This window comes from Anticarsia gemmatalis, chromosome Z, assembly GCF_050436995.1.
Source record: "Anticarsia gemmatalis isolate Benzon Research Colony breed Stoneville strain chromosome Z, ilAntGemm2 primary, whole genome shotgun sequence".
Taxonomy (NCBI): Eukaryota; Metazoa; Arthropoda; class Insecta; order Lepidoptera; family Erebidae; genus Anticarsia; species Anticarsia gemmatalis.
Genome location: NC_134776.1, coordinates 6,439,345 through 6,451,071, shown reverse-complemented (window position 1 = coordinate 6,451,071; position 11,727 = coordinate 6,439,345). Strand labels below are relative to the sequence as shown.

Genomic DNA, 11,727 nt, shown 5'->3' with positions numbered 1-11,727 from the left:
GAACTGTACCATATTAGTAAATACTATATTGGAAGGTTAAGAACGTCTCTTAGATATATGGCTGGGCCGCTTTTTTGTAGCTATCCGAACTTGGTCGGGTTATGTAGGTTTTCGATGCTTCGTCAGTATTTTAATTGATTTCTTGAATTACTAAATTTAATGACATGAAATTTTGCATGTGAATAGTTGAATGAATAAACTAATTTTTGGCATACATTTTACCATGCAATTCCTTTAGAACGTCGTGATATTTGACTGTTTTGTAAACAGTGATCTATTCATGGTAAAATTGTCCTTTAACTCTTTAATTACTAACGGAACATCATTGATACTTGGCAACATGTTTCAGATACTTACAAGGTTTGTATAAACGTGAAAATCTAGACCCCAAAGTGCATACTTTAAGAACTAAGACCTATTAAGTGTATTTTACGTTTATATTTTTATCTTTTAAGCCCTACGATTTTTTCTAAATCTGTTTTTTAAACAAATATAAACAAATTCAAAACAACGTATGTAAAAATCTACAGCTCTCTATGTAAGCGCTTTATATGAAAACTAGCTAATGGCCAAACGTTCGCGTAGCGGAAACTTGAATTTCTCCGAAGTTTATGCATGCACTCATTTTATTCATACATACACAATTACACACAAATACACACTAATTTTTGGACACACCTCTTTTCTTCTAAAGTCTATGGATTAAAATAAGTTCCGCCAGGACAACGTTCGCCCAGCGGAATCAGTTTTTGGTGAATTTCTCCACAATGGCTGCGTACACAATTTTTTTTTTACCATACACAATTATACGACGTCATACACTAAATATCTGCATAATTAATATCTTTAAATTCAACAACATTCCGCTGCGCGAACGCACACGCATGAGTAAGTACCTGTTCTGTAAGGTCGTTTCCGAACCTCGAAAGCGGTATCCGGGTGAGAAATCATGTTTTGTAAAACTCGATAGTGCCGTGCTGGTGGCGCCGCACTTTCGAGTGCGAAGGTGAGATGAGCTGCTACAAGTCAGAATTCTGACGTTAGATGAATGTATGAATTTGGTATTCTATGAGGGCCTTAACCATCTCGTTCGTCAAGTTTCATTCAATTTGAAGTATGAGTTTAATTGTCATCATTTCACCTGTTTTAGAGCCAACGAAATCACTGTTCAGCTTTTTTTAAGAGATATGTTCGTACATGAAGTTACTAAGTTATAAATAGGAATTTTAATAATAGGGCTCATTTCTTATAAGAATTAGTTGATTACAATAAGCTTATAAAAGCTTAATTATTTGGTAAGTTAAACAGGTACACAGGTATTTGACAATTAATCTACTTAAGGGCATTAAAAGTCATTTTTCTTTACGCAATTTTATTCGTTTTTCACAGACACAAAACAATACCTAAACGTTATGACGCGACTATTACAATTTTCTTTAAGTGTATCGGCGGCGAGGACGTTTACTTGCTTTCCCAACACCGCGTTTTCGTGTACGACGACCGCCGGCTCGCCGCTGTCGTGGACTGCTCCGTTGGTGACGGCAGCATGCACCGTGAGTCCGATTAGATAAGTAACGGTCTCCATTTCGGTAGAGGAACCCTAGCAATGCGCTACGCTTCAGTGTTTCTTCCGCCTTGCTTGTCAGCGTGTTCCGTCGCCAAACGTCACCGAATTTATCCTGCAAGTACCGAGTAATGTCCTCGGCTCTTACTCCATCACGATCTCTCGCAACTTTATAAAACGCGCTCATCACGAGTTTGCCTGTGTTCTGAGCTTGCTCTTCTTTCCTGTTCTCGTGCGCCATCATGATTAGAGTTTAACTTTCTAATAGAATCCGAACATAAATAATGCATAGTTATTTGTCATAATTCAATAATACAAATGGTTTAGAATAGTGAGTGTCGAAAAATAAAATACCCCATGACAACACATTGACGTGTGACAAAATGTCACAAAAATGTTTTCATAAAGTTTTCAATTACACGAAGAACGTATATTAAAGCTACATACACTATTGTTTATAAATTGAGAATGCAGGGCCTTCTTACATTATAGGTGTTAAAATTATTATTATACGGTTGACATTTATAAGGAGGTACCTAACTTAGATATTTTACTGAGTTAGTTCCAAAAATCTGGTGTCTAATGTATTTTTGAACAATTTTGGAAAAGGAAGAGGACAGTAACTGACAATATTAGCCACAAAATAATATATCTATTAGCTTCTCTCACTTTAAGCTTATCACTATATGCACCAACATTAGGTATCATTGAGGCACTGTAAGAATTTCCCTGGCACAGGAATCGACCCTGTTGGTATTTACGTTTTGCCACCGAGATAATGGCGTTGATAACGTGAGAAAAAGATGGTGATATAGGGTTACTTGTAAGTATTAGAACCATTTAAAATACTTAGAGGAAGTTAGTTAAACAAAAGAGGTATTTATTATGTACCTACTCTTTTATAGTAGTTGTATAATTTTGACAAGTCTCTGATCTCTGATCATAAACATTCAGTCATTCAGATTTCAGTGCAACATTTGATTCGATTTGATTTGGTTATAATGGTTTATTCAAAATTACAATGTGGAATCCTTAATGTTGTATAAACTTTAGAACGTGGTGAAATGGATTCAGACGAAGAAAAATTTCTGCTGCCAGACAATCCTTCTGGGAGGATGATTGTAAAGTTTCTACAGCAGACGAAAGACGGGGCTACGATGTCAAAAATAATGCAGCACATTCGCTTGCAATGTAGGAAGGAACCTCAGGTATTGAGCAGCACTGTGCTATCTCTTTTAGAGAGTGGGACAGCTCTTGGTATTTTGGACAGGAAAGGTTCTCGCTATGTCAGTTGGTATGCTCGAGGGAATGCGTGTGGCCGCCGTCGACGCCGCAGACGCCGCAGCTGTTGTCGTCGCAGACGTATCCGTCGACGCAAACGATGCTGTTGCCGCAAGAGACGACGACGTAAATTTTGATTACCAAATGTGATGTGTTATGCAAAGAAACTTTGACTAATTTGGCTCAAGAAAAATTATGTTGTGTGTGTTTCTAGGTAGGTATAGGTGGAAAAATAAAACAACATTGTTGGGGGCTAATAAGATAGCGTATATTGTTGGAATAATAAGTGAGTACAGTTTACGGATTGTTAAATGGTTACATTGGTTATCAGATACAGACATTAAATGTATGCATTATAATAATAATATTGAATCGATTACATCAATGTTTGGTTAAATAAGTATAATATATTTGATTAAAATGTATGGTTATATTGGTTATATATGTGTTGCACTAAGATAGAAAAAGCAGAGTTTAAATATTGAAGCGACAAACATCTACCGATTAAACATTTTTTAAGATTATATTGTTAAATACTGTTTGGATTATACGATTATTGAAACACTTTAAACGGATAATGTGATTAAATGTATGATTATGCATTATATGATATGAAATGTACTATTATTTTGATTATATTATTCTTATTATTAAACACAAATCTCAATACCAACTGCGGATCCAGAGGGAGAGTTTTGGGTGATATGAAAACTAAACAGAAGCTAAGTAGGTAGATATAAAATATTAGGATGAAGACTAAAATCATTGCTTTAGGCAGTTAAGTGTGAAAAATAATGACCTGGATGAAGAATGTGAGAGAGGTGTTTTTGAAAACATAACCGATGTAAGATTTAAAAAGACAAACAATAGGTAGATCCGCCACATATCAATACATTACGATAAGATAACATTGATAAAACAGTTATATTGAATAAAGCGTTTTCCATCTTTTTCTACCTTCCTGCAACAAAACATACACGTATCTATTATACGTTTGTTGATCAAACTAATCTAGTTGAAACAAACACACCGAATCTTCTATAGCGGATTACATTTAATTTTAACCTACGAGCCCAATGGCGGGCATAATATAATGGGATTATTATAATGATATAATGTTTTCTAATTTAAGCTCCCAGTAGTCTCTTGACGGTGTATCCTGGTACAGCGTACACCAGCAGCAAGAACATCAGAGCCACCAGGATGACGATGGCTGCCTTCAGAATGGTCCACTTGTAGTTGTGCCACACGATGTAGCGAATAGACTTCAGCGGGTTCAGGAACCACATGAACGATGCGTCTGGGCGACTGGAGATGAAAGAACATTCGGTTAACATCTATATCAATTAAGACACGTAGCGTGGTTTCAAATGTTGTATAGCTTCAGGCAATACTTACTTTGGTTTGTCCAAAGGATCAGGTTCGTTACGTCCAAGGCCAGCGGGCACTTTCTCTGCTTCTTCGCGGGTCAGTAGATGTATCTCAGCCTCCACTTTTCCAGTCAGTTCCATCTCTTCTGTGTCGCGTTTGATGTAGAATGGCCACCAGCCCTTTACGCGCTTTTGCTTGAAGATGTTCACCATCGGTACGGACCCATCATTGCGCAACATATCAAGAGTGCAGAGCTTGGAAGATTTAGCACCACGCGGGAAGCGGCTCAAATCCAGGGTTATAGCACCTGTAAAAGGAATTAACCCATTAAAATCTCATAAAACGAAAGTTGACACTATTTTCTATAGTCTTCAAAATATTTCTTACCCAAGAAATCGTCTGCAGAGAAATGATCGGCATCCCACACCTGCAGCTCGAGACGTGCAGGTATCTTGCACTCAGTTTCATCCCAGGAGAATACAGACTCCTTGCGCGAAATAACGATACGTTCCTCGGCTTCCAAGTAATCGAATGGATAAATGAAGCGCCAGTTAAAGTTTCCTTCTCCGGTCAGTGAGCGGTAATGAATATCAGTGGACTGGCAATCGTCTGGGCCCTTGACCCATCTAAAAAGAAAGTAAAAACGTTAGTAAATACGACGCGTTATACAAAAATAATCGGCTTTTTTTATGAGAGCTGGTATTTGTAACTTACCCCTTCACGTAAATATCAGACATCTTTTCTCCGGTAAAGAAAGCATCGTCCTCTAGAACCACGTCATCAGTGTTCCATATAATGACTCGCATCTCGTAAGACTTTGGTTTGCGAGCAGATATATCCAGGGGCGGTCCTGGCAGCGGCATATCCATGGGGAACATGTCAACCCACATCTCGAGGCGTCCTTGTTCAATACCTAAAAGAAAAAAATGCATTACAATAATTGTCTGATGTATAAGTAACAGTTAGTTAGTATTTTTTATTAGTCAAGCGTTTTCTTCTCACCAGGCTTGCTGGGGTTATACAGTGGGCGAGTTTCAACGTGCTCAGTAACAAGGCGTGTTCCCACACGCGGCACCTCTTGCCAACGACGCAGTACGACCAGAGCCATTTGTTCTTCGATAGTATCAGGGTTAGAGAACAGCTCAGTATCATCCATGGGCATGTTGAACACGGTACGTCCAACCTTCACGCGCCCGTACTCGTAGATCGGCGGATCAAGTTTACCATCCTTGCAGAGTTTGGCAAGGATCTGCGTTGGCTTCATAGCGTCGCGCCAACGGTTATAGCCTTGCCTAAAATTGTTAGTGTGTTAGTATTGGTTAGCAAAACATATGTTAATTATTGCAAGTAGCTTAACTGCCAGCCTTTTTTATTTGTCTATCACTTATGTTAGTATTATTAATAATTACGTGGTTACGTATAATGTAAGTGTTACATAGATGAACTTAAAAATACGTACTCTTCATATTTCATGGGCAATCCGCAAGTAGCTCGGTGACGGCTGTAGAAGCGATTCTCAAGATCGATCTTAGTTTCGCCAATCAGGTCGTCGGATCCAAGTAAGTCCCAATCGAGGACTTGGATAGTCAGCATAGAGTCTTGAGGGAAAGTAGCCTCAATCTCGAAGCACTTTCCGAATACTGGATTCAATTGCTTGGAGACATAGTTCTCCTTGTCGCTGATCCTCTTTGATCCCAAGTGCAGCACAATGTATGGATCAGCTTTTCCATTCAGATCCATTGGGTGGAGATCAGTAGCTTTCACGATGTACACGCGTACAAGTACGTGTATCGGATCATTGTTTGGTACGCCTTGGAAAAATCCATAGTTCGGGTCAAATCCCATAACAGTGTGATCGTCAATTCCCCTTGGGAGTGGCCATTTGTAGACTTTAATAGCTCCCTGAAACAAGAAGTCGTGATAAATAGGCGTTCAAGAGTTTTGAACTCATCGTGTACTAGTAACAGGAAAAATATGTATGAGTAGATACCTTGTAAACGCCGACAACTCGGTTCTCATCTTCGGAATCATCGCCTGTCTTCTTACCCCTGTAGAGCTCGAATGAGTGCAGCCATTCCTTAAACTCGTCATATTCTGGCACAGCCTCGAGCTCGTGTGGTATGATCTAAACAAAAACGTACAATTATATTAGAGGACATGAACGATATTATTATTTTTGTAAATATTATTATTTCTCATATCTTACCTTAGTGATGGCCGATCGTGGTATTTCATTCTTCTTGGATATAATGGTGGGGCTGACAATCTTAGCTCGTGGCGATGTCTGCTGGCGGCGCCTGGGGCGATCGCGGTCCGAGCGCGGAGAGTGCACTGCTTCCTCTCGCGGCGAACGACTATCTTCAACAATAATCACTTGGGATGGCTGAAGGATTCCCTGCCTTTCCTTCTTGGCCTCCTTCTCCTCTTCAATCATGGATTCCACCGAAGCGAAGTATTTAGTCCACCAATCCTTGCTTCCTTCGTCGTCATCAAAAACTGATTCAGTGCTCGCCTTACGCTTCTTCATTGACTCGCGCTTAGTGAATTTCTTACGCATTACTTGAGACTGAACTCCCGAGCCGTATGAAGTAGTAGCCCTTGCGTCGCGATTCAGCAATGGGCAGTTCTCTTTCTCATTTTCAATGGCGAAGGCATCATCCTGAACGATGCAATTGGCTCGTAGATCAACATTCTGTAATGGAATGAGTGATTTCTTGCGCTCTTCAATATCGCGCTCGCGTTTGCTCATCGGAGTATAAATATACTTGTGAATGGAGTTAATAGTGTGAGTGCCCACGAGGGTAATTCTGCCGAAGCTGCGGCAATCTACCACACGAATGGTCAGTGGTGGTCGGTATAAATCTTGATCTGGCAACTCCACGTCGACGAATTTGACAGGATATATGAAGTTTGGATTACGTTTAGCATTTTGTATTACAGTGGAGTACAAAATGTTTCCAGCGCATTCGATATCAACCCTTGGTTTGTCGACTGTAAGAAGATGTACGCGCTTCAAGTCACGTAAGCCCCAGAAAAGAACCTCGATGCGATATTTTGATAGAGTAGGGCGAATGCCGCGCGGTACTGGCAGAATTGGGCCCTTGTTAGCATCGATTGGTGGCTTTCCATTGGCCTCTCTTGGTGACGGCAATTCGGGTAGAATTGATGAATCTTGTTTTGGTGGTATTTCAAGCAATTCAAAAGTAGCCAGCAGCTCGCCAGCACGATCATCGCCACGTGTGATCTCATACCACTCCAGCGAGGGAGGGTTTTGTGGGCGTTCGCTAGTGATAGCGTCTTCGTAAGCCTTGACGTGTGGTTTGGCCAAAGTGCGACCAATAAATTCAGATTTTCCCACTTTATCTTGATCGAAAATCTCGATAGCGATCGTAGGCGGATCAGCTTTGATCTGTTCAATGGTGCTGTACAGCAGCACGTCGTCGAAGACGAGGAGTTCGTCCCAAGTGGGACTGAGGGTCTCATCAATCACTTGTGTTGTGGCGGTATTCTCGCCAAGCACTATGCGTGCGAATGGGTCAGATAGACCTGACGAGTCGGATCCGATCAGAGACCTAGCTTGGTATACGTAGGCTCGCATTTGGAAGTTCTGAAAAAAAATAAACAGGAATTAAAAAATCTAAATAGAAAAAAATCTGGATTAGGTAATACATGATATAATATGTAGGAAAATATACGTACATGTTTCTCAGCATAGAAAATGGTAGCCGGAGCATTTGATCGAAGTTTATCAGCGTTGCGAAGCTCAGAGCTAACCTCATAGCCCTGTGGCAGACCATCGATGTAATGTTTCTTATCTTGAAGAATACCCATCCACAAATACACGCTGACCTTTGCTGGTATGGCCCAGCCACTGGGAGAGGTTGCCTTCTTTCCGGGCCACTGGAACGAACGCAAAAATAAGTTTAAGTCATCATCATTGGCCTGAATACATCTATTGCAGAAGATTAAAGTGACGACAGGTAGAATAATTGCACTTTCGTTCGTGGCTGAAAAGGCCTAGACGGGAGTGGCAACCGCGGCCATGTTAGTATCGTAGGACACGTTTCTGTGCTAGATTGATTAAGCAAAGTTTAAGTATCGCACACGAAATGAGGCATAATTGTTAATTGTTTGATGTATTCGACTCACCTTCATGAATATTGTTTGCATCTTGCCGCAGTGTTTGCCAGATTCATCCGGGAATTCCGAGAAGATGATGTCCCTGGCAGGGATCCTGTGGTAAGCGAGGCGCTTGCCATTGCTTATCAGCCAGATGAATACGTCTGGCATGGCGTGCTGCGACTGTAATTGACAATTATTTATTGTTATGGATCTTTTGAATTGTCAACCGATATTTTTGTATTAGCAACGTCTAGAATTATATTAAAAGAAGACACAATTTTGTTTTTAACGTTGTCCTAAAGTGTGTTGGTCCCATATCTTTCTTTTGTATATTTTGTTGTCATACTATAAAACAAATGAAGTCAATTAGAACTCATTTGTCTTGAGTTTTGTGAATACTTACGTCCTCACAGAGATGTTTCAGCTTATTCAAATAGCTATAGGCCGTGCGGATGCGATCCTTCAGCGAATGCTTGGTGATCAGGGCCTTCAGGCTCTTCGCCATTGTAGCGATTTGATCCTGAAATTAGAAATAATATCCATTTTGTATGTTTTACGGACTTATACGGAAAAAAGCTTTTATGAAAAGTCAACAAATTAATTAAGAGGGATTAGTTATTTAGGGATAAATTTAGCGAGTATGAGGAAATCACTCTATCATGTTTAATGAGACACAAGAAAATCAAATTCCTTTCTTTGCCTTGTTTTTATCCTACCAATCGTATGGTGTGAAGGTACTTAGGTTATGTTTTTGCGTTTTACGTCAACTCTCCTTAAAAATTAAATACAAAGATTAATCTTGAAGTAATACTCACGAGTTCATAGACGCACATCTTCTGGCGCTCTTTATCAAGCTTGGTGTTGCCGAAGGGCGGCGCGTTGGTCATGTGGCGCACGTAGGCCGTGCACGCGTTGCTGGTGGCTTCCAGCGTCGACTTGAGGAGCACCAGGGTGGAGCCCTCCGTCCCCGAGTCATTGTCGATCGCCGTCTGAGTATCCATCAAGCCTTCCTCCTGGAAATTACAAGTTTATTTAGTTATAGTTGACTTTTATAGAAACTAGTGTACAAGGATGCTTATATTCAGTTTTTTTTTATTTGTCGGTAATTTGTTTCAAGATACGAAGATGTGAAATGTAAATTATAGCTGCCGTGTGGTCTCCTGACGATTTCTATGATAAGTTGTACATCTTTACATTAAAACGGTGTGTGAATGTTTTAGCGGAGGTTTGAGTCTTTACTGCTGCAGTGTCTAAAAGTGTAACAAATTAAGATCGGCAAAAGACGATTATTGTCTTATAAATCCTATTTGGATAATCGAAAAATATGGTAACTTTTTTTCTATGGCCAAAGTAGAGTTAATTGAAGCAACCAGAGTTTTGGCGTCTTTGTTGACTTTGTATGCTTTTGGCAACTACTGAGAGAGCTTTTATGGACAAAACCGTCTATAATCTATATATTTTTGGTTGTAAAATTCCTGTATGATAAAATATGCCAAATGATTCCTATGCTGCATCTGGTAACTTACTACTTGCATGTAAGCGTTTTGATGTAGTGTATTCCTAAAGATGTAATAATGAGAAAACTGTTGTTACATGTAGCACCGCCACTGAAAAGGGTAGACGTAGGCGGCGAATTATATAAAAGTGAAATGAAATAGCTGAAGTTTTGTTTTGTTGCCAAAATGCCGGTTTAGTAAATAATTGTAAAGTTTATGACGATTCTGTTGATTTGTTATTGTAGTTATTGTACCTTGACAACTAAAGTTCGACTGTTTACTTAAGTAACGAAATAATCTAATTGTTACTTCTCTTATCGAAGGTTAGATAGTAAGTAGATATTTGTACAGGTTACCTTTTATCGTAAATTCAAAGCCTCGATATTCCTAATTTTCGTTTGGCATTCGCCGCGGGTAATGTTTCATAATGGACCAGCAAAGCTGTCAATCAATAATGCAATAATGAAGTGACTTACGAATTTCTCAATGATATTAGCGATGAGGTTGGAGTTGTACATGCGGCGGCGGTGGTCAGGCCAGATGCTGCGTACATGCATGCACTGCTTATGATCCCAGTACGGCAGGTAGTAGTAATTCTTGTCCGTGGACGTGGCCTTAAGAGACTGAGTCGTGCTCTGCCAGTAGCCGGTGTCAGCGCACAGTTCATCTACATTAACAAAAATAGCCTTGTAACTTGTGTCACCAGTGATTGCTGGATGTAGCCGCTACCGCTTCTGCTGACTGTCAAGCTGATTCAAAATTATGAGTCAAACCTAAGCATGAAATTAGTGGATGGAATAAAACAAAAGAATTATATACCGAAAAGCATTATGTCTGGTTTCACGATGTATACTTACCGAGATCGCAATCTAAGTCTGCAGCTCGCTTCATCGACTCGTGGTGACCATCCATCGAGTTGCCAGAATTGCCGATGCTAAGCTCAAACTGCAGAGGCTTGTCTGTCAGACGCTTGTCAATCATATTAGCTTCGAAGATGCTGCCGAATAGGAAAAATTCCTCGTTCTTCCCGAAGCTTGATTCGACGATGGGTGGAATCGGTTCCACTTCCACCTCAGAAGCTGGGCTCTCAATGCTGTCAATGATCTCGGTGCGAATGGAGATCAGAATTCTGAAACATGATAATAAATTTATTTTATGATATTTTAGTGATTACGTACATACACAATTTTAGTTGTAAAAGAATATTGAACTCACCTGCCCCTGTAAGACACTCCTTCGCCCATGCCCATGTTGAGACCAGCGTGTTGGTCCAATAGGCTGTAATCGCGGGTGGAGCCATACAAGTAAATGTAAGCCGGCCCGAAAGTGGGAAGAAAGCCTTAAAGGAAACAAAAAATATTAATTTTCCGGACGTGTAACGTAATTATAATGTAGCGAAGAGCCAACTTTAAACAATCAGCCACATGCAATGTAGCATAGAAGCATTTATGACTATCTTCACATAAAACATTGCTTGGTTATAAACTAAGGGATTTGGGGAATATTAGCCCTACTATTGTTAGCAATGACGTCATAGTATAATGTAGGCACTAGACACCGACATACTCGTGCGGACGTAAGTTACTACTGCACAATGGAGTAAACAAAACACAGCACATTGTCTTATCTTCTGGCCCCACAGTAGTAACTTACCTGCACCTCCTTTACCTCTTTCGCCATCGTTCGAAATAGACTTGAGATCAATGAAGTGTGTCCCGATAATGTTAGGTTGGACAGGGTCACTGTCCCGCAGTTGTATCTTGATGCGCTGGCAGAGCGGCGGGAACATCTCCGTGAACACTATCTGTTCGTTCCAGACAGGGTTGTAAGCGTTCTTGCGCACCGATGTGCTGCCCTGTAAGTTAAAAGTGGTGTCAGTTCTCTGAGCATTCA

At 40.2% G+C, this 11,727-nt stretch overlaps 1 protein-coding gene and 1 long non-coding RNA gene across 2 annotated transcripts in view; one reads left to right on the top strand and one right to left on the bottom strand.

Moving 5' to 3' along the window:
* The first annotated feature begins 1,171 nt into the window (after positions 1-1,171).
* Positions 1,172-1,915, top strand: LOC142986650 (uncharacterized). The gene is made up of 2 exons (XR_012960417.1): positions 1,172-1,295; positions 1,442-1,915. It is a non-coding gene; the product is annotated as an uncharacterized LOC142986650 (long non-coding RNA).
* Positions 1,916-2,412: 497 nt separating this feature from the next.
* Positions 2,413-11,727, bottom strand: part of LOC142986483 (otoferlin-like) — a 151,863-nt gene continuing 142,548 nt past the window's right edge. Inside the window, exons 11-26 of the mRNA XM_076135001.1 lie at positions 11,488-11,689; positions 11,050-11,173; positions 10,692-10,963; positions 10,311-10,501; positions 9,154-9,351; positions 8,742-8,858; positions 8,366-8,518; positions 7,916-8,116; positions 6,423-7,823; positions 6,207-6,341; positions 5,676-6,118; positions 5,219-5,508; positions 4,931-5,129; positions 4,604-4,842; positions 4,244-4,523; positions 2,413-4,153 (exon numbers count right to left, since the gene is read on the bottom strand). Of these exons, the coding sequence (XP_075991116.1) occupies positions 3,973-4,153; positions 4,244-4,523; positions 4,604-4,842; positions 4,931-5,129; positions 5,219-5,508; positions 5,676-6,118; positions 6,207-6,341; positions 6,423-7,823; positions 7,916-8,116; positions 8,366-8,518; positions 8,742-8,858; positions 9,154-9,351; positions 10,311-10,501; positions 10,692-10,963; positions 11,050-11,173; positions 11,488-11,689 (4,626 nt within the window). The 3' untranslated portion in view covers positions 2,413-3,972. The remainder of the gene's footprint in view (positions 4,154-4,243; positions 4,524-4,603; positions 4,843-4,930; positions 5,130-5,218; positions 5,509-5,675; positions 6,119-6,206; positions 6,342-6,422; positions 7,824-7,915; positions 8,117-8,365; positions 8,519-8,741; positions 8,859-9,153; positions 9,352-10,310; positions 10,502-10,691; positions 10,964-11,049; positions 11,174-11,487; positions 11,690-11,727) is intronic.